This window comes from Elaeis guineensis, chromosome 3 (assembly GCF_000442705.2).
Source record: "Elaeis guineensis isolate ETL-2024a chromosome 3, EG11, whole genome shotgun sequence".
NCBI lineage: Eukaryota > Viridiplantae > Streptophyta > Magnoliopsida > Arecales > Arecaceae > Elaeis > Elaeis guineensis.
In genome coordinates, this window is record NC_025995.2 from 117,248,700 (window position 1) to 117,270,143 (window position 21,444).

At 36.8% G+C, this 21,444-nt stretch overlaps 1 protein-coding gene across 8 annotated transcripts; it reads left to right on the top strand.

Annotated features, from left to right (window-relative positions):
* Positions 1-631: 631 nt before the first annotated feature.
* Positions 632-20,187, top strand: LOC105040626 (uncharacterized). Of its 8 annotated transcripts, none has more exons than XM_073254576.1 (16): positions 636-928; positions 3,190-3,419; positions 3,589-3,634; positions 3,751-3,850; positions 6,894-7,021; positions 7,155-7,305; positions 7,534-7,643; positions 10,052-10,135; positions 10,298-10,346; positions 10,464-10,555; positions 15,051-15,192; positions 15,346-15,425; positions 15,550-17,042; positions 18,367-18,498; positions 18,587-19,289; positions 19,919-20,187. In XM_073254576.1, the coding sequence occupies exons 4-15, from the start codon at positions 3,758-3,760 to the stop codon at positions 19,111-19,113; spliced, it is 3,081 nt and encodes a 1,026-aa protein (XP_073110677.1). In that variant the 5' UTR covers positions 636-928; positions 3,190-3,419; positions 3,589-3,634; positions 3,751-3,757; the 3' UTR covers positions 19,114-19,289; positions 19,919-20,187. The 8 variants fall into 8 exon arrangements, with proteins under 8 accessions (XP_010915539.1, XP_010915536.1, XP_010915537.1 ...); XM_073254577.1 differs by having other exon boundaries at positions 3,190-3,389; XM_010917233.4 differs by having other exon boundaries at positions 3,260-3,419.
* The last annotated feature ends 1,257 nt before the right edge of the window (positions 20,188-21,444 follow it).

Genomic DNA, 21,444 nt, shown 5'->3' on the forward strand with positions numbered 1-21,444 from the left:
TTAAAATTTATATAATTTAAAAATTATTTAAAAAATTAATATAATTTAAGAACTACTGATATAATTTATCTAACATTTTATCCTTACGAGACATTACCGTATGGAAACTGGTAACAGATTTCCAATCGACACTCTCAAGATGCTGGAAGCAAAGAAAAGCTAGGAACTTAGGGAATGCCAATAATATATAAAATATTGAAGAGACGGCAAGTTGATCACACACATGTTTATTTAGAAGAGGCCAACAAAGCTTGCCCATAAATTTTAAAAAAAATATATATATGATACCAAGAGCGCCCCACACTAATTGATCGGGCGCTTATCCACCAAGCTTCTTCTCGCGATCGCGGTCCGTACGGATTCCTACTGGACAAAAGTAATCCCTCTCACCCAATTCCTTTAACCGGCCCATGAAAATCGATTCCCATTCCATTTCCGGTACGCCGAGTTTCCCAGATATTTTTTCGGCCAGACCGCCTTAACCAGCCAAGGAATCGTTTCCACGCTCCGTTTCCCGTGTTGCCCACCTCTGACATCGGGTGGTACTCCACTTTAATTAATGGAGCCGGTTAGTACGGAGGGCAACGCGAGAAGGGAGAGGTGAGGGGGAGTACTATAAATGGAAGGTACGTGTCGGACTGGAGCGTCAAAACAAAACAAAAAGAAAGTAACGCCTCTTCCTAAAAGGCTAGCGTTTTTTTTGACAACCCCCACTCTCCTCTCTCTCCGGAGTAGCCGAAGCGATATCATTAGCAGTCTTGTTTATATTTAGGGGCCTCGCCACCCGGATTGGAATTCCGGAGGGGGAAAAAGGTTTTCCCGTACGACCGCTTCAAGAACTCTCTCTCCTCTTTCCTCTTCTCTCTCCTGTGTTTCTCTCCTCGGGGTTCTCGATTGCCGTCGGTTCGTGTTCTTGATTTTCCGAAATGTGAGTTCAAGAAATCCTCGCTGTTGATTATTTTCATTTTTTTGTAGGATCTTTTCTCGAGTTCTGGCGTTCACTTCGAAGGTTTTCTCGCTGCTTTTTCTTTCTTTCTTTTTTTTTTTTTTGGGTTGATGAGAATGAGATGGTTTTTGATGATTTTTTCATAGATTGGTTCTTGATTTTGGTGTTTCTTGATTTCTTTTTCTTTTCTTGCGGAGATTTTCTTGAGGAGAACTGGATTAATGGTCGTTGTGGGGAGGGGTTTTAGGGTTTGCAGCGCCTTGTAGCGGCTAAGAGTGGAAGCGTTCGTGGTTAGTTCTTAGGATCGAGAGGAATACGTCTAGCACTCTGGACGAAGCAAAGATGCCAGGATCATGACGCAGGGTAGGATACAAGAAGTTATTATTATTATTATTATGATTATTATTTTATTTCCCAGGTAGTTGGCTGGTGAAAGATGATTGGTAACTTGGAGTTAGGAGTTTGGAACCACTTCTGTTGGGATTTAAACGGCACAGGAAAACATTCTTTTTGACTCTTATACCAGAAGAAAAAAAAAAATAAAAGGTTTTGTTCATCAGGGGTATTTTAGACAGGAACTTTTTTTTTCCCTGATGGTTAGTTTGCATGTTTCCCGTGTGGAACAATTTTGAATGCTACCCAAGACTTGAAACATGATCATGATTTGGAGAAGGCATACGGGGGGTTATCGTTAGTAGTAGTTTGGTGGGTATTATTAAAGAAAGGTGCATTTACAGGTTATGTTTGGACATGTTTGATGGAGCTGTAGCGTTAGAAGTAGGTGGTGGGGCTCAACCAAGGATTGGCATTGGCCTAATACCATTTTTTTAATTATATCTCCTGTAGATGAACTTGTTCTTGATATTTAGAATGAGGTGTCACGCCATATGTTGTTTATGTGTGATGTAATGTTAATTGATGAGAGAGGACAGAACTGTTTGCTAAACTGGAACTACATAGAAATTTTGGAGGATGATGGTCTGAAAATTTGAAGAATAATAAAAATAATGTAGTTTGGAGAAAATGAAATGAAAGTGAGGTCCTGGTCAAAAATTGTGTACAAGAGACAATACAATGTGCTCATCATTGTTACTTTATATTCGTATTTCTGAAGAATGAGGATAACGATAAAAAGATGTTAATAGAATTAGATTCATGTGGATAAAGTAGAGATATTTTTGAGGGTGTTTATAAGCAAAAAATACTTTCGTCACTTTGGAGAAAACATTATCAGTATAAAATACAGCTTCTAATTCATTATGCATGAGAAATGTTGGGAATAAGAGGGTCCAAGCACATGAGATGAACACTAACATGCATGTGAATGCTGTGGACTTGTGATGAAAATAGGAAAGATAAGGTGAGGTATCAGTACATTAGGAAAGGTGCACCAGTTGTGTTAAGCAGTGTAATTGGTAGGGCATGCGCTAGAAAAAAAAATTGAAGAGCTCTTGTTGGGGAAAGGAGGTTGGTTTAGGTAGGAAAGCGCAGGGAAGAGCTAAGCCACCAAGCCAGAAATTTGTAAGAAGCAATTCCAAAGTTGCAATGACACCAAACATGGTTTTTAAGTGGAGTCCTTGGTAAATAAGGGCACATGGCTCTCCATCTCCACACACACACACACGCACAGAGAGAGAGAGAGAAGGGGGGGGGGGTTTAATATTATAATGATGCCTTGGAACTTGGAAGGATTCATTGATAACAGCAAAATGATCAAAAGTCGCCTTGTGATTGATATTCTTGTGCAACTAAAACTAAAATGAGCGTTTTGGCTATTCAGTGCAAGCATGAACAGTGGTCAATCTTCTCTCAGTCCACCCTTAGCCTATGTTTTATCCAAATTGTTGGTTGCATAGTCCCAGTGAGAATCTGGCTTTGAGATATCATGCCAAGCCGCCTGGATGGATGGAGAGAAAGAAAGGCCCAAGGGGATGGTGTAGTAGTGGTAATTGGGTTTCATGATTTTTGGGGTCCTGTAGGACAGGCTAGAGTTATCATTGGTTTCTCTTAATCGCTAAATGGTGTCTCCTAGAATCCTTTTTTGTTCTAGAGATATAAAAGATAATTATTGTTCATTTGCCTGTGAGAAATCTGTTGGCCCATTCCGTACATATATGGTCCCTTTTATGTTTCTTGTTTTCTTTGCGCTGATGATAAATAATTTTAATTCTGACCTTGACCATTAGTCCTTATCCCATCTACATGAGATAAACTTATAAATAACGGCATGATTCAAAGTTCAGAATATTTTATCGTCAGTCCTCGACTCAATGTCTTTCTCCTGAATTGGTGCTAAACTTTCGGCCAAGGCAGTTCTGGGAGAGAGGAACTTGACAAGAAATGCAGAAGGGCATACGATGCACAGGAAACTTTCTTTAATGTTTTATGCAACATTTTGAACTTATGGGACATGGAAGCACCCCTTGAAGGTTTACCTAGACATGTAAGCAGTCAAAGCAAAGAAGTAGGCAAGGTTTGTTGTGAGAACCATATTGCATTGCCAGGGTTTAAGGCAAAGAGCCAAGTTGAATCATAATCTGAAATATGGAAGACATCATTTAATCCTTAATCTTATTACATATAAATGCTACATTACTATGCCATATTTTCTTTAAATGTATTATTCCTGCACTCTTTTTCAGATAATTCATGTCACCTATCTACACGGGCAGCTTGGTGCATATATTGGTATTTTAATGAGTGTTTTTGTTTGGTTAATTTCTTTTACTTTCTTAGTCTGAGCCATGACAGATCTCTGTAGTTCATTTTATTTTATTTTATTTTTGTGTGTGAATATTAATTAGAAACAACATGAGCAACCAAAGGGAAATACGCTGTCCACTGTGCATGGAGGAGATGGATCTGACAGATCAACAGTTGAAGCCTTGTACATGTGGATATGAGGTTTGGGCCTTCATTTTTTGACATCAATCTGTGGTTTAATCTAGTCAACATATTCTTTTGATTTATTTCATATTTGTTTTTATCACCTTCTTATCTCTAAATTCATGTTGGTGCTTTGTGTTGACCCTGACAAATGCAAACTCTTGACTTGAAGAATGAATCTCATTTTTTGAGCTTGAGAAGACATACTTGTATTCACAATGGATTGACTTGACAATTCATTCTGATAAAAAATGATCTCTATCCCTTCTATTTGGAGTAGGTTTTGTGCATCCAACTTTGCAATTAGTTCATATCCCTGTTGAGTCCTTAAGATGAAAAATGCCCTGTGACCAACACTGTGGCTGCTTGCATCCAGGAGTTATTATGGTCTCTTGTTTTCTGCCTCTGCTGTTCAAACTGAATATGATACTCATTTGTGATCAGGGTTAGTGAAATTATTCGCATCAAATTGCTATCTTGTTCTTTATTTGTTGATGGTTTTATTAAGAAAATCTAGCATAATGTTTTCTTTCTCCTTCCTTTCTAAATTTAAAGCATAATTACTTCAACTCCTCATCTATGCTTTTTATCATTTGCTCATGTGCTCCTTTTGACCTAGAATATTCTAATGTAGAAAAGGAATGAGAAATTATCTTCTAAATTTTTGACCCTGAAGATTAGATGGGGTTAAAATCATGGTTTGCTGGTATTCATGCTTCAAATATGAAGTTTAAGGAAATTTAAATCTTTGGGCAGAATTTTTAGTAAATTTTGCAGTATGTAATTGCATTACTAGAGTACACGGGCATTGCACTGGTGCACCTAGAATTGGAAGGAATTGCTTCCTTATACGTAAAATTGCACCATGGAGACAATACCTATATATTGGCGAACAAACTCAAGTTTGCCCTCAATAGAGGTGATCAATCCTCTGCAGACAAGAGGACTTGCTTACTGCAAAAAAGTTTTTCCCTAAAGGAGCAGTGCTTCTACTACAAAAATAAAGGAAAAGAAGTCTTAGTTGGTAATTTTAAGGTGGCTCAAATTAGATGTCCTGCCTAGTTTGTCTGGTCATGTATTTCCATGAAGCTCGAAAGTTTTTTGCCCAAGTCTCCAAATGAGTTAGGTTAGTATATCTTGTTTCTCTTTATCTTATTCTCTTGGTGAATTTGGCCCTAAGAAATTTGCTTTTGCTTCTTTTAACATTTAGGAAGGGGTAATATTTTGGAGCATTGGCATTCTGCTTCCCATGTTACTTATCCTGATGGCTTTTTCATGATTCTAAGATGCATGCTGCTTGTGAGGACCTTACCTTCCAGAAGACAAGAAGCTACCAGATGTGTACTTGCTAAAGATCCTGAAACATTTTAACATGATTGTTTGTCACATGGAACGCTGAACTTCTGAATTTGATTTTTCTGTTGGGAACTTGTGAAGACTAGATTTACTATATAATAAATTAGTTTTGATTGCTGGCAGTTTTAAAAAGGTCATTGAGCTTGCCTTTTGTGTGTGTGTGTGTGTGTTTTTTTTTTTTTTTTTTCTTTTAAAATAAATTCAAATGTCTTGAGGCCATTTTTTGTGGCCCATATTCAATGCTATAATTTTATATAATGACCAATGTCTTACTAGGGGCATTTTTGTCACTTTTTTTTCCATCCCTATTTTAATGAAGAAAACTAAAGAGGAGGTTCACATGCTTCAAGATACAGATTGTTGCATGAACTACTTTGTAATTTCTTTTCAATGAAGGTGCTGTTGTTGGAGCTGTGTTGGCATCTGTTTGTGTTCAATTCTTATAGGATTCATTTGTCTATATGTATGATATACATTGATTTTACAGGAAAGAATCTTAGAGTCTGAAAAAATAAGTAAGAATCTGATACATTAGTATATTCTTGTGCTACTTCTAGCCCAATACATTTTAACACGAAACTTTTGAGAAATATGGTACCTGGCTAAGAAAGTAGGCATGGGGTTCTGATGTGTAAGACACTTTGCCTTAGGTTTGATTGTTTAATTTGTTTATATAATAGCTTAGTGATAACCCACTACATCATTAAATGAAATTGTGGGACACATAATACTTGTTAAAAATTATCTATAAAAAAAAAGCATACGAACTTGACTCTTGGTGTTCTTGGCTTAGCTTTGATACAAAGTCATGAACTTGATTGTTTATTCTTTGTAGAATAATTTACCTTCAGTTGATAAGTGCATTTTACCCTTTTCATTCCTTACATGCGAGACGAGGGTATGATGCATAGTCTAAATGATTTCTGTCTAATGGCTTCGCCCAACTTATGAAAATTATCATTATTAAGGTAACATCCAGATCATCTTGGAGCTCTTCATAAAATGGTAATGATTAGGGCTTCTTTATTTTAAATTATTTGTTATGAATTATGATTATGGTTTCCACAGTAGTGCTGAACAACATTATCAGTATAGTCCTTAAAAAATGTTTTGAAGCAATTGGTTTGTAGTTTTTTAACTAACCATGTTTTTAAAGGAAATCTTATAAGGGCCAAACAACCATAGGGTTCTTACTCTAACAGTTTGTCTCCCATAACTGGTCAGAAACCTTTGCTAGAGAACAATGTTAAATACTTAAGGGACAACAAAACAGAACTTATAAAGGTTTTGGCTAGAGAGGGAGTCTTCAGAGTTCAGAGGCTTAGACCTAAATTTCCACCTTGCCACCTTGAGATCTTTGGGCTTACTTTTAGGCTTTAGCATGGGATCAACATTTATTGATGCCATATCCAGACCTATCATTAGGTTTGTTTGCAGACGTCATGTTTGTATGCCTTAGAGTTTCATGTTTATGTACTCTGCCATTTTTGTATATTTCACTTGTTTTACTTGCTTGCAATTTAGTTGGTTTCCTCCTTTTTTGTTTCCCTTTTCCCTCCACTATAACATATCAAGAAAAGTGCATTTGACATTTTTCATTAGGAATATTTTGCTTGCAGGTGCTTGTGTTAGATTAGTTTGCTTTCATTGGAAGTCCTGCTATTTATGCTTTTCTAAAACAAGTGGCATGTATATTATTTGGTAGATGTGCGTCTGGTGTTGGCATCATATAATCGAAATGGCCAAGAAGGATGATACTGAAGGACGATGTCCTGCATGCCGCAGTCCATATGATAAGGAGACGATTCTTGGGAGGACAATCAGCAGAGAGAGGCATGTTAAGCTTAAATGCTCTTGTATTCATTTATTTTTTCTTCTTTATTTCTTATCAGATATCTATTTATAGGTAGCATCTTTTCATTGAATGCCATTATTACAATATTAATTGAAAATATACTGAAAATAGGCTTGCAGAACTAAATTTTGAGAAGAAGCAGAAATTGCAAAAGGCTAAATTAAAAACCTCAGAAGGGCGAAGTGATCTAACTACTATCCGTGTCATTAAGCGGAATCTTGTTTATGTTGCTGGTCTACCTGCTAAAATAGCTGATGAAGAGGTAAACACATGTTACCAAATTGTGACTCAATTCTGTTGTGCATTTTCGTATTCTGCCTTTGGTTTCAACTTTAAGGTATTTATGCTAGTAGTAAATTCAAGATGTTTATTCTAGTCATCTAATTTTGCCTGTTTGGAGCAAGAAATATGTTGAATGCAGTTGCGACTTTTTCCTGCAGAACTGATTTGAATGTATATGGAAGTAATATGTGTATCATTCTTTCTGCAGACCCTTAGGAAGAAGGAATTTTTGGGACAGTATGGGAAAATTATAAAGATTGTTATAGCCCGGGATGTTGGAACCAATCGGCTTTTTCCATCATTCAACACTTCTGTTGTGTAAGACCGACTTAACTATATGACAATTTCTTTAAGTTAATGAATTTACAGCTTTTCTTTGCAGTTGTTCTCTGGTACTTGCTGTTATACGTGTTGATTGCACATACATTACTTTTACACCTAGTCCATATTTAAATGGACTTTGAAGTGTACACATACACTACAGCATTTATTGAGCATGATATATCGTGCGGCACATGACACTACAAGTATGCATGTTGACGTGAAAACTATGAGGAGGTTTAAGGTATTGCCACTGGCTGCTACAGTATGGTGCTGTACCAACACATGGTATATCTCTTGGTGTCGGGACAACAAAAAATTAGGTGAAAACTATGTATCAGTATGGCTGGTACCGGTATGGCACACATACCAGTACTGGTACCTTAGAGGTACTATCTAGCATGGCGAGTACGGACCATTATATAGTGGTTCATATCCTTGATTTGAAGTATATAATTTTTATGTCTGGACTAATATTCAATATTAGCATCTGATTCGATGTAATCTGTGGATTTAGTAGCTTTCACTTATTCCTTCTTACCCAGATTCTAAGCCTCAGATTTTGCGAGCAAGGTTTCTTAAAGACAAATTTGTTGCACCATAATCTGTCTTTAATCCCTTTTCAGCTGCATTTAATTTGACAAATTTGTCACACACATAATCTGTCTCTAATTCCTTTTCAGCTCCATTTAATTTGCACGAAACTATATGGATCTTTCCATCGCATGCTAGTTATTTTACCTTTCTTAAGGCATATGTCCCAGTATATTTTCTTTATGATCATATTACCATGTCACAGGCAGGCTTGCTTGACTCTGTTTCAGTAAATATCATGCTCCAGTTACCATACTTTTATGCCGGTCCCTTCTGCTGGAACTTTTGTTGCAATTGACTAGCCTTGGAGAACCATTAGTATAAGAAAGTGTAATTTTTTAATCTCTGTGCGGACACAAAAAGTAATTATCCTTTGTTTGCTAATGAAGCTGCAACATATGTTTTATGGGAGATTCAAAATTAGGACATTTATGTGATATGGATGAATATGAAGCAACCATCCTAAGTTTCCTTAGACTTGGAAAAGTATGCAAGGAGGCAAGACAGCAATATTTGATACCATGGAACCAGTTTTAAATTTTAAGGCCTAATTAACGAACCGAACAGCCCAATTGGAACAGAATTGCCATTGTCGTTAAATGATGCTTGCAGAAGTGGGGTATGGAGTCCATATGATTGTTGAGTGATATGACCCGTATGATTTATTTATTTTCTTATTTGGAACGAAAGAGAGCAAAAAAAACATGTCTCAGTTATATTTACACTGAATATTCAGTTTAAGCATAGATCCATTGCATTCTTTTATCTTCTTCTTTAGTATATATTAATGTTATGTATTGGACATTCTTTTTTATATATTAACGTTATGTATTGAACAATAAAATTGTTGTCTTGATGTAGTTCAAAATTATAACCGTAGCCTTAACAACCAAGCTTGTCTCAACTATTTTGGGTCATCTATAAGTGCCCATTCATCTACCATTTATACTATGAGCACCCTTTTTAATGCAGGCTTCCCAAATCGTTTCTCACAACTTTCATTCATGTTATCTTAGGTGTTCGTCTCACTTTTCTTGAAACCTTCAACAAGGATTTGTATACCTTTCTTGTTGAAGCTTTCTCATTTTATTTTGAATTCCCATCTGATCTTTCTCAGTTCTCAAACATTGTATATACGTCATTGCATTTTATTTTGAAGCCTCCTTCAACAATTCAGATCTTTGAGTTTATTTGAAAGAAGTCTGTATGCTTTCATCAACTGATCAGATGCAGCATTAGGTTACTAGCCTGCTATGTTACCTGGACCTAGACTATTATTCTGTGGGATTGATTTTTTTTTTTTATGAAATTGTTTCAATTAATTGATTTTTTAAAAATCATAATGGGGTTAATGTGTGGTCAAGAAGTGGTGCACTCACTGGGAACATATAGAAACTTATGAAGTCAGCCTCACATGACAGAAGAAGCACATATCTATGTGATGTAGAGCTTCCTTAATGTTTGTTTGTCTTTGGTGTCTTCCCTTTATCTGCATCATTTGATCTTCAACTGTTTAAATGTCCAAGTGAAGCTGATCATTAACAACACATGTTTTCTGAAAATGATGTACAAACATTTGCATTAAGAGAGTTGAAGATCTCTCATCTATATCTATATATGTATATATCTATATAAGTATTTATATTTATATAAAAACATCGTCATTATATCTGCTGACTGAAGTTAATGGCAGATGAACAATTGCTGACCTAGCATGCAAGTTATGATTCTATAAAATACTACCACACGTAGGCTGTTCTTGCACCTGATTTGGTCTTCTATAATACAAATGCTTTTGTTTAACTGTTCAGATACGTTACGTTTTCAAAGGAGCAGGAGGCTTTTCGTTGCATTGAGGTTGTAAATGGTTTCATTTTATATGGTAGAACTTTAAAGTAAGTCTCTATCTAATCTTTCCATACTATCCTGGCTTAAGTTTCTTCCTCATTCTCCTATTTTATCTTAGCTTACTTTGGAGTGTCATTTTCTCTTCTATTTTATTTTGACTTGCTTTGGAATGTCATTTCCTCAACTTCCTTTGGGGTTTTCTTGTGTAGAGCATGCTTTGGTACTACAAGATATTGCCATGCCTGGTTAAAGAATATGGTGGGTGCTGCCCTTAATAGGAACTATCTGCATTGCTTTCTGTTTTATTCTCTAGGGTTGTAAACATAGACAAACAATATAAGTTTTTGACAAGTGACTGGGTAATTACTGGTCCAGCCTTGTCGCAACCCAAACTGTTTTTATTTGCATGATGCTGGTCCCCAAGAAGATATCTGCACAAAAGATGAAGTTGCTTCAGCATGTCTAAGGTATAATAATGACCTTTCCATCTCACCTTTGTTTTTGTCACATGATCATATCAGATGCTTTGACTTTCATCTGAAGGTTTAGAATTCATACTTAAGTTGTCTAGTATCCTGCTAAATGAGTAATATTGTTGACTTGTATATGTTTGTGGGATTGACTATGATTTGTAGTAGGAAAATTTAACGTCTGTTCTAGTTAGATTGACTGCCATTTTATGCTAGTCCCTTGAAAATTTATGGCCAGATTTTTATTTCAATGCCCATTTTATGTTTAATCCCTGGTCTGTGCATAGATGTGTGCAAAACAGGTACAAGTGTTTGCAGAAACATGCCTAACTGTGTGATGAAAGCAGGCCAAGTTGTGTATAGTGTAAGAGACTAAACATAAGACGGCAATCAAATGACCAGGTGTTAAGTTTACTTTTATAGGATGTAGTTAGTGCATATACCGTCTCTCTCTCTCTCTCTCTCTCTCTCTCTCTCTCTCTCTCTCTCTCTCTCTCTCTCTCTCTGCCCCCTTTACTCATCTATCTGTTCTTTCATGTATCTGTCAATCCCCAGATTTTGAGCTTGTTTAGGACTGAAGTAGCTTTAGATAAGCTCATAATAATGCCATATACATTCTATTAGTGACCCCAGTTGGAACCCATATTCTTATATTCTTAAATTAGTCCAATTACTAGTAGATCCCACATAAACTCCATTTGATTATTAATAGGCCTTTGCACTCATAGGGAAACTGTATCAGCCTAGCACCCGGTCAACATGCTGTCACATTAAGAAACTTCTAAAACGAATTACTGCTCCAGGATTTAAAATTCACTGGCTGGTCGTAGGTACTGTGGTAGACTGTTGGCACAAGCCGGTTCAGGGCTGGTTCAGATGAGCAAAAATGGTTCATTGAGCTGTAAGGGTGGTTTGGAGCTATAAAGATTAGGATGGGTTTAGTTATCTGGGGGTGTTTACCCTATCCTGGTTCCTAGCTTGGTATAGGGCTGGTACTATTATCTTTGTCACTTCTCAATTACCTTTGAACAAAGGGCAGGCTATAGGGGCATGTCATTGTTGATTATAGGTCCAATGAGCCTACAAACCCTCTCCAATTAAAACAGATGCAACTATGTTTTTCAGGTCAAACATGCTGAACCATTATCAGACCCTAGATCTGACAAGTTTGCATCATAAAAGAAATATGTGACTTATAATTTTGTCACCATCAGCTGTGCCCCAATATAGGATTCTAATTTGACCTTAGCCACCTGGAACTTTTACTATATGTGAACCAAATCTCATCTTTATCTCCTGTTTTTAACATAGTGAGCCTGAATGGGGCCACAATATTTTACCATTCAAAACACATCTACTCATTCTGAAAGAGCATTTTCTTTTTTCTTATATATATGAGCAATAGGGCCCTACCAGTTCTGACAGCCAAGTTCAGTCGATGTCAAATGTGGCGACAAAATACCACTTTTGTGACATGTATCTATATTAAACATAAAGGCAAAAATAAATCACTAGACATCTTAGAGCAGCTTCCAGCGTTAGGCATTATCATAATAATCATCACTAGAACTCTCACACTTCCATGATTGTGGCTTCATTAGATTTATAATCATCATTCTCCTCACCTTGCTCTCTCCCCCCTGGACTGCTAGCTTTCATTTCTATAGGCTTCACTCGACCAAAAAAATGCTCCCTTAACTGAAGCCAGCACATCTCTCAAAGAAAGGGCATAAAAGGAATATAAAGAATTCTGCTGGAATTGGAGAGGCACTTGCCAAATGCCTCTTGCTTTGGTCCAGGTACTTACCTAGGCATCAATTCAATAAGCCTGCCTCACCAGGGACCATTGAGTCACGCTAGGATTGCCTTGCATTGCCTAAATGTTTGGGTAAGCAGAGTATGTATGTATGTTTGCTTATGTATGGTAAAGTTAAATTGTTCTTATGGGAACAGGTCTGTAAGTCAGTCCTACTGGAAAATGAAAATTTTAAACCCCATGTGTTGCACTCGTTAGCTTTGAAACCTTGGGGGTAGTTGCATCATTTAATCAATACCATCATGTACCTTTTTTCTTGCATTGATTAATTCACATTTTGTTGCTGTAGTTGCAGTTATGGAATGACAAAAGTACCCCATGCAAGAAGACCTGACTAGTGCAATACATGGGGGTAAAATTACCATTTCTGAGAGGACCGGTTTACAAACTTAGACTAGCTAATTAGTGCTTGTCCCTAAGTAGGCCTCACCTTTCCTCTCCTCTCTTTAGCATCCTCCACTTTGTTGGCTTTTGTTGTTGCATCACACAATTTTGACCATGACCTCCTTATGTCCATTGTGGCCCTAGGCCTTGTTTGGGATTGCCATTGGCAGTGAAGTCTTTGGAGCTTTAGAAAATAGAGCTTTCCGATTTAGAGTTTCTATAAAAAGCTGTTTGTTGTTTGGTAACTATATTTTTAAAGTGCTATGAAACATTAACAGATGTTTGATGACCAAAATGAGAAAATGCTTTTGGCATGATAAAATGACAATAAAGGACATTTCATAGTATTGTATAATGGAGTATAATACAATGCAATATTACATGTTGAAATATTATTATATTGTATAATATTATTATAATATAGTGTAATATAATATTGAATACTATAGCATAATATGATATGATATGATATCATATAATATGGTAATGTATTATTAATAGTACAATATTATTACAATGCAATATAATATTGCAATAAAATAAAATATAATAATATAATAATATAATATTATTATAATTATAATCTAATATATAATATAATAATATTTTCAATATAATATAACAATGTAATATAATGGATTATAATCTAATCTAATAATAGATTATAATATAATAGATTATATTATATTATTATAATATAATAACATAATAGTAATATTATTATATAATAATATAATATAATTATAATAATATATTATCATAATACAAATATTATTATATTAGCATAATACTATGATTGTAATAATATGTTATATTAGGCTTATAATATAATATAAGAATATATTATATTATAATTATGTATTATTATATCACAATATATATATATTGTACTATTATGATGTAATAATAGATATAATAGTATAATAAAATAACATGATATGATATAATATAATATAAGATGTAATTATGAGATTTATTGGTGAGCATTTTTGGTCATAAAAAAAGTCATAAAAATCAAAACAACTTTCCAATATTGGCCAGAAAGCACTTTTGGTAAGAAGCTCCAAAATTGAGCTTTTTCCAAGTAGACTGTTTCAACTTTCTAGCAGAGCTAAAACATCTTGATTTTTCATCAAATACTACTATACCATCCAAAAGTATTTTTGGAGGGTCAGAAGGTGCCTTTTGGCCCTCCAAATGCTCTGCCAAATGGGGCCCTAATCACTCTTGCATGTTGGTTTGTAGCTCTAGCCGTGGTTGGCTTTTGAAGTCCCATCTTTCTTTCTTTGACATGTCTTTGATCTCTTTCCCTCTCATTCCCTTCCATCCCCTTGTGAGATGATTAGTGCTTCATTGGGTTGGAGTTGGCCTTGGGCCATGAGAGTCGCTCGTAAAGTTCAACCTAGAATCGATTGAAACTATTCATGCCATTGTCACACTTCTGGTTTTGTTTGACTTGAATCTAGATCTCATTTTTGGCCCTAGTGGTCGAGCGCAAAATTGTCATATACTTCAATAAATCATTGTTTTACACTAAACTTTTGGGCAAAAATGACTTATTTATAGTCTCTAAGAGATCCGATATGATTTCTTGGATCTATAAGAGTCGTTACTTGTTGGTAGATGATGTGGCTGAATCTGATTTAAGGTTTGCTGTATTGATTGGTACCGTACTTATCAATACGAACTATTATGGAGATTCATTGTAATAGGATCGTACTGGTTTGGGGGCCGATACTGAGAGAACGAATCTTGTTCTGGTTAGTTTTTTTTTAAACCTTTTTTTTCTTGAGAGGACAATTTAATTGGTACTTACATAAGGTTATTTCATCTCATCATCTGCCATTGCTTGGTTGGAATTAGGATAACCCTCCAACACTACTGTTCAGGGAAACTTGAAACTGGTTTAGGGTTGGACACCACTGAAGTGATGGCTTTTTATAAATGCTCTAGTTTTGGAATCTCCTTTCTGGAATGGCAAGGAAGATTTTCAAGAACTTTAGTCAGGACTTCTTCACCGTTTCTGAGAATTATAAAGAACTAAAGGTGAAGCAGCTCTAACATCACCAACATTATTCTAATTTCATTTTATACACATCCAGTTCTCCAAATTTCTTTTGATACTCTCATGACAGTTTTTCTCACGATACTTGACTCTGTTACAATAGTAATTGCTATTCGTAGTTTAACAAATAATGTTTGTTTTTGTAAAATTCTTAGCATGAAAGATCAATTTTTTGAGTTGATAATGTTGTTCTCTGAACTTTGTGGCTGTTCCTGTTCTTAAACCAGTAAACTTCCACAAAATTCTGGAATTGCTTTGCATAATTTTGAACGACGTTCGGGAAGTGTTTTACCTCCTCCAAGGGACAATTTCTGCAGCAGCAACAGTAGTGTTGTTAAGGACAAATTTCTCATCCACTCTGTTGTTTATGTAAGAAACTTTATTGTCATGATACATTATTGATGTGTGTTTTGTACTTTCTGGTTGCCTAAGCTATGAATCTTGCAAATTTCTGAAATCTTTCTGATACTGTATACAGTGAAACTTTTTGTCTAACTGTTTGCTCTCTGCCATGTCATTTAGACTCCTATTGATAATGGCAAAAGACATTTTCAAAATGGTGATAGTGGAAAATCTGGTGTCCTTCCAGTAGCGGCTTCATGGTGCATACAATGAATGCTATTCTTTTATCTTTCTTTTCTCATCAATCTGCCTTGAGTTCTTCAGTTTCATCTCTCCTTTTTTTTTTTTTTTTTTGGGCGGTGGTGGGGGGGGAGGGTTGTGTAGGGGCTCAAGACTCGCTTCTGGTAGGTCATCATATGCTGGTGTTGCATTTTCCCAAGGAACAATTGAGTATCCTAGCATTTCCAATAGTTCTCTTGCTGGAGTTGACATACAAGCATTACCACAGAATGCCTATCAAACTCGAAGGCAAATGATCATGTCAAGAAATCAAATGCCTCTTTCAAATGGGCACCTAGAAAATATTACATCATTCAAACCATATGTTGAAGATGGATTTAGAGAAGATATGGTTATGCCAAATTTCAAGTCAAGCAATTGTACTAGCATAATGACAAATAGATCATGTTGTGTTACATATAGAGAAGACATGGAATCAAGAATCACCCAATCATCACACTCCTCTGATTCAGTTGGATTTCAACCATATGCTTCTTTTTCAAATGATGTCAAGTGTTCTACAATGGTGGAAAATAGTCAGTCTTCATCTTGTATTCCCCGTTCAGTCTCTCATGGAACCACTTGGGATTCTGGGTGTCTGTATGGCATCACTGAAGGAGTCTTTTCTCCGGTAGGATATCCTGTGATCTCCTCTATAGAAGATACCCCAGTATCAAACATGCAGGCTACAATTCTAGATCCGGCGTTCAGAGCTGCTTCATCTTCTCAAAGTTTGCCTCTATCTTTTAATCGGTCTAGCAAATTTCCAGATATGACACGCATGAGATCATCTGCAGACTTTGAAGCCAAAGATATTTCTTTTCTTCTAGATAACAGAAAATTTGAAGGTACCTCTGCTTTGGTTCCTGGTGGAACTACCATTGCAGACCCTAGAGTTGGTGAGCATTCAACTTGTTCTGTAATTATTGGACTGTCTTGTAAAGGTGAACAAAGGAAGTTACAGAGTGAATTCTCTTCCTGTGGTATAAACAATTTTAAGCTTCAGCACTTGGAATGTTGGCCTGAAAAACCTATCTCAACAGAGACAGATATAGTCCTGGATTCTGCTGTATCCAACCAAGCTAACATGGATCTGAGAGGTGACAGTATGACATCACGCATTTCCTATGTAGATTTTAGAGAAGATAATAGTCTACCAGATAAAGCCAAGGATGATGCAGGAGAGGATAGTATAATATCAGATATTTTGTCTCTGGATCTTGGTCAGGTTGATCATCTGATAGATCATTATAGTCTCAGGGAACTGCTGAGTGGCACTAATGAAAGCGACTACTCAAAATCGTATAATTCTCGGATGCCATGCAATGACAGTGAATCCAAATTTTCTTTTGCAAGCTTAGATGATTCCAACAGTGGAAAAGAGCAATCATTTCCTTTAGATTCTAATGTTTTTGCTCTTGATATGAAAACTGATCAGCCAGACATTAAGGAAAAGAGAATAGGCAGTACAAACACATCTCTCAGTGGGTTATCTGCTTATGATATGGACAATCCTGAAATTCTTAACTGCCGTTATGGATATTTTGCATGTGACGTTGCCAATGAATTGAAACTTCCATCTAGTTTGTGTCAGTTAGGTGGTTGGCCTAACCTATCTTTGTTTCTTTTATTTATCTTGATTATGTTGAAATTTAGTAACTGCCATATTTTTTTTTTCATCTAAAAATTAATGGTTGCTTGAACTTTATATGCATATAAAGTTTAATTTGTCATCAAGAAACAGATTTCATGTCTTGTTTCCTTTTGTTTTTGTTTTTTCCTTTCTTAATTACCTTTTAGTTTCGTTAAATATTCTCAAGTTCCTTATTCAGTTGGTTGGATTTCGCGCCCCCCCCCCTTTCTGTGCGCTCGTGCACATATGTGTGTGAAAGAGTTTGTGCCTGCCTGTTCACGAGCATGTTCGTATGTGTCTGAATCATCTTCCATGTCAATTAATTGTGTATTATTAAATGGATTGCATTTGAGCTGGAGATACATATAGTTGTTCATAATGCGAACTATGTATGACCAATAAATGCTGTTATGTTTCATTTACGAAGTTCAGTTGCTTGCTGATGCTGGCTTGTCATTGTTTAACTGATTCAAGCTATCTATAGGCAGCCTTGTTCTGAGAGATGGTAATCTTTTATGTGTCTGTGATTGTTATAGAGTTCCTTATTGCAGCTCTCCATATTGTGTTGATTAGTACTTGTGGAGGCTTTTTTATTACTCCTTTTATGGAGGCTTTTTTTGCTACTTTTTGGAAACATATCTATTGTATAATTTTGTTTTGTGGTTGTTTTCATACACATGCATATATTTATGAACACATGCAGTACATAATCTGTTCAAGTTCCAATCCTTGAAAGTTATTTTTCCTGTGATTTAGATATTTCTCTAAATCTTATCCCAATGCGTATTTTCTAACTCCGCAAACTACAAGAGCTTTCTGTTGGATGGCACTTGATGGAAAATTTTGATCATAACAGCTAGAGGAACTGCTGATTTGGCATGGTGTCTAGCAAGTGTACAGCTTGAGTGTACCTTTTATTATTTTGAGTCATTGTCTCTTGAAACTGCGTAAAATTGATGGAATTATTATGTACAAATATATCTTGGGATATGCATCTGTCTTTCCAAAGGTAGTAAATTCTGCTAGTTGTTACTTTTCCTTGCTGGGTACTAATTTGCCTTTCTACAATAGACTAGTTGTTTAGTCATGATTTAGTTGATTGAGCTTTTCTTCAGCCCCCTAACCCTCTTTTTTTAACCTGCATGTCTGTTAGAATATTAGGTGCCATATGATGTTTTATTTCTAGTATTGGGATGCTATTACATAAATGAATTACTATGAGTCCATTTTCTGCTTTCCTTTTTCCAAGTTGATTGTCTTTAATATATTGTGATTTATGACTCTGGCAGCTTCTCCTGTTTCAAGGTCCGGGGTGTTGCCTTCTTCTGGATTTCGTGCTGGGATTAGGTCCATTCCTCCTGGTTTCCATCCTCGATTTGTGGATGACCAATATCTAGCTTTTTCCAAGCTTACAAATTCTGGTTAGCTTTTACCTTCAGCTGTATATAGTAGGCAGTGAGAGCTTGTTGTTGTGATGGTAATCATTATACTATTGCTCTCATAATGCAGGTTCTATTGCTCAATACCAGATTTCAGGAAATTCACCTTGTATAAATTCCTCTCAAGAGAATCTGAGATACAACAGCTTTAATGATCCTCGGATCAATCAGGTTAATGGTTCTGCAACTGCATCACTTTGTAAAGGAAAGTTGTCACGGCCAATGATATGGCAATTTTCTCTGAGCTCTAACTCGGTTAGTCTTGCTGAGACTGACCAGGCACTTCAATTTCCAGCAAGATTGGGAAATTTGACTCAAAATTCAGTGAACTTAGCGAATCAAAGCAGGAACATGACTTTTCAGGATATGGTGAATAATTACGATGGGTCATGGGGGTCATTTAATATTAGCAGTCCAACTGCAATGGAGTCAGGGGTTACAGGCAGAGGCCAATCTGCTTTGGCTGAGATTATACATCATTTAATTCCTGGTTCAAATCATGGATCTTGGAGACTCTGCCAAGAACATGAGAAACCCGGTTTTCAGGTTCCTGATTCTTCTAGATTATTGTTTAACATACAATATGAGCAAAGTTGATGTTGTTTGAAGCTTCTCTCGGTGATGCTATGGCTTGTTGCATTGGGCCTTCAAATTGAACTAGTACCAGTTGTTTTTTGAACCTGTGAAACTTGCAATTTTGGGATCCATGGAGTTGGTTAAATTCCAATATGGTGAGGTGATCTGCAGAGTTGCTTGGCTGTAGATGTTTCCAGGTAATTGCTAATGACTTGCCATGGTTTTGTTTCTTGCACATACCTCATGAATGGAAACATAAATAACTTGGCCTCTGACAAGTATGATAGGTTTGCAAAATTCTTTGGATGATTTATGCCTTTTGTGGGTTGTCATCTGATTTGCAAAATTTTATTGCTTTTAGATACATGCATGATTAAGAAGTCTTGTATCCAAGGTCCAGTATTCATCATTCTTCAATATTGTTTACCAAACTCATGACCTAGTCTGCAAAGACCTCAAAAGAATTTGCAAATCCATTAGGCGGTGAAGGAAACGGTCTTATGGCTGTTGTAGTCAGAAATTTGTAAGATTAGAGATCCTCTTAAATGATAAATTAATGATAAATTCAAGGAATTGAAGATATACGAAATTGAAGTCAGAAAAAAGGGTGCTTGCTTTGTCTGAAACAATAGAAAAGTGTGCTTTCTTCTAGAAGTTGGTCTAGTAAGAGGTAAGAACATGTAGTCAAGTTGATGATAACAAACAAAATTTCTTGGTCATAATGCATTTTAATCAACTTGATGTCAGTTCTGTCTTGATCAATTTGATAGCTGGTCTGTTATGAAAGGTTTTTCTAGCATCTAGCATTAACTTCTTTGTCTTGCAGCTATGCCAGCCCAGGGATCTGGATGGATGGAAAATGAGGTGGTTGTTTTGGTCTTTTACACCGTGGCATGTAATACCAGGCAGATAGACAAATGAAAAACCCTCAATTTCTAATTGTAACCATGTAAACGGCTTTCAGGTTTTTCTTTTTTCTCCATGGTCTCTATGTAGACCGTCACATGAAATTTCTTGCTTGTTTTCGTTTTTTTAACTGGTCTATCGTTGGACAAGCTGGGAGTGCTGCCTTAATGAACTCTAAAGTTATGATAAGGCTGCTTGCCTGATTAGCTCGCGTTTGGTTGGACTCAGTGTTGATTTCCCCAACAGACTCGCTGCTGCAATCACGGTGGCTTGCATATATTTCTCCTAAAGGTAACGTGGGAGACTTGGTATTCGATTGAATTACCATTTTTTTGGTGGTGTCGTGGCGCGGTATGGACTTCTGCATTGTCCATCGTTTTTCCCTTGAACCTTCTTATTCCCGCTCAGCTGCGAAAAGTACCCGGTAGAAGGAATGAAATATACCGAGGGAACGTGTCCCTTCTCAACTAGACTGCTTTCCTTTGTTTTCCCTCCGGACCTAATCATTCCGATGGCCTTTCGTTTCTGGTAGATATTCTGTCGGCCTTTGTCGTAGGTTTCAGCAAAAGCATCACGGTCGTCCATTTCTCATGATCCTGTATCTATGGCATCGCATATGGATACGGAGAGCCCAGATCAGGTCTCCAATGAGGACCCTCTGATACGTTCATATTATGGATTGCCCCCTTAGCATCAAGCGGCTAAGCTGCGTCCTCGGATTTTGGTGCTCTCTTCACTAATTGATCAACATCACCTGTCGGAAGGTCCCATACTGTTTCTGGCCTAGAAAAAGGATAAAGTGCTTTCTGGAAATCAGCGCGACAGTTTTTCCCCCTATCCTTTGGCCCCTCTTTTTCCCCGTTTCGGCACACCGGGCAACTGTTTCACCTCACAGGGAGACACATCCGATCTCGATCGGACGGCCGCGGTGTGCGTGGCCACCTACCGTTCCTCGGGCACCTTTTCGCCGCACAGAGGTAGCTCTTGGATTCTGGACGGCCCGTGCCTGTCTCCTCTGTAGAGCCGCCGAGCGCATAATCCAAAACGTACGCTCCAATCCACGTGGTGACGCGGTCAAAGGGACTCCCCCGCCCCTTATCATCACCGTCCGTCTCCCATCACCTGAATGCCCTCCGTACGATACGTCAGCAGTCCCGATGCCATTGTCTTGCCCTAACCGGGGGTGGGGGTGGGGGGAGCGTCTACATCCCCCGCTTGGATATTACCTGCAAAATATTTCATTTCATACATCATTTCTGTAATTCTACCAAAAAAATTACATCATTTCCATAAGTTAAAAAGGGAACACTCCCCCATCCAAAATCCAAACAATAATAACAACGGATGAATTAAATACTAAACCTTGTAACTCATTGGCCTTTCCGCATCACAAAGAGTGAGAAGGGGGCACGAAGTACAAATATGAGCTAAGAAATAATTAAGACA

What these genes read in the sequence shown, in the direction of transcription:
- LOC105040626 (XM_010917234.4), top strand. Translation starts at nt 3,758, where the DNA reads ATGAGCAACCAAAGGGAAATACGCTGTCCACTGTGCATGGAGGAGATG. An exon ending in TCATTCAACACTTCTGTTGT is followed by an intron (nt 7,644 to 10,051) that starts GTAAGACCGACT and finishes TTAACTGTTCAG; the next exon opens with ATACGTTACGTTTTCAAAGG. An exon ending in CTTCCAGTAGCGGCTTCATG is followed by an intron (nt 15,426 to 15,549) that starts GTGCATACAATG and finishes AGGGTTGTGTAG; the next exon opens with GGGCTCAAGACTCGCTTCTG.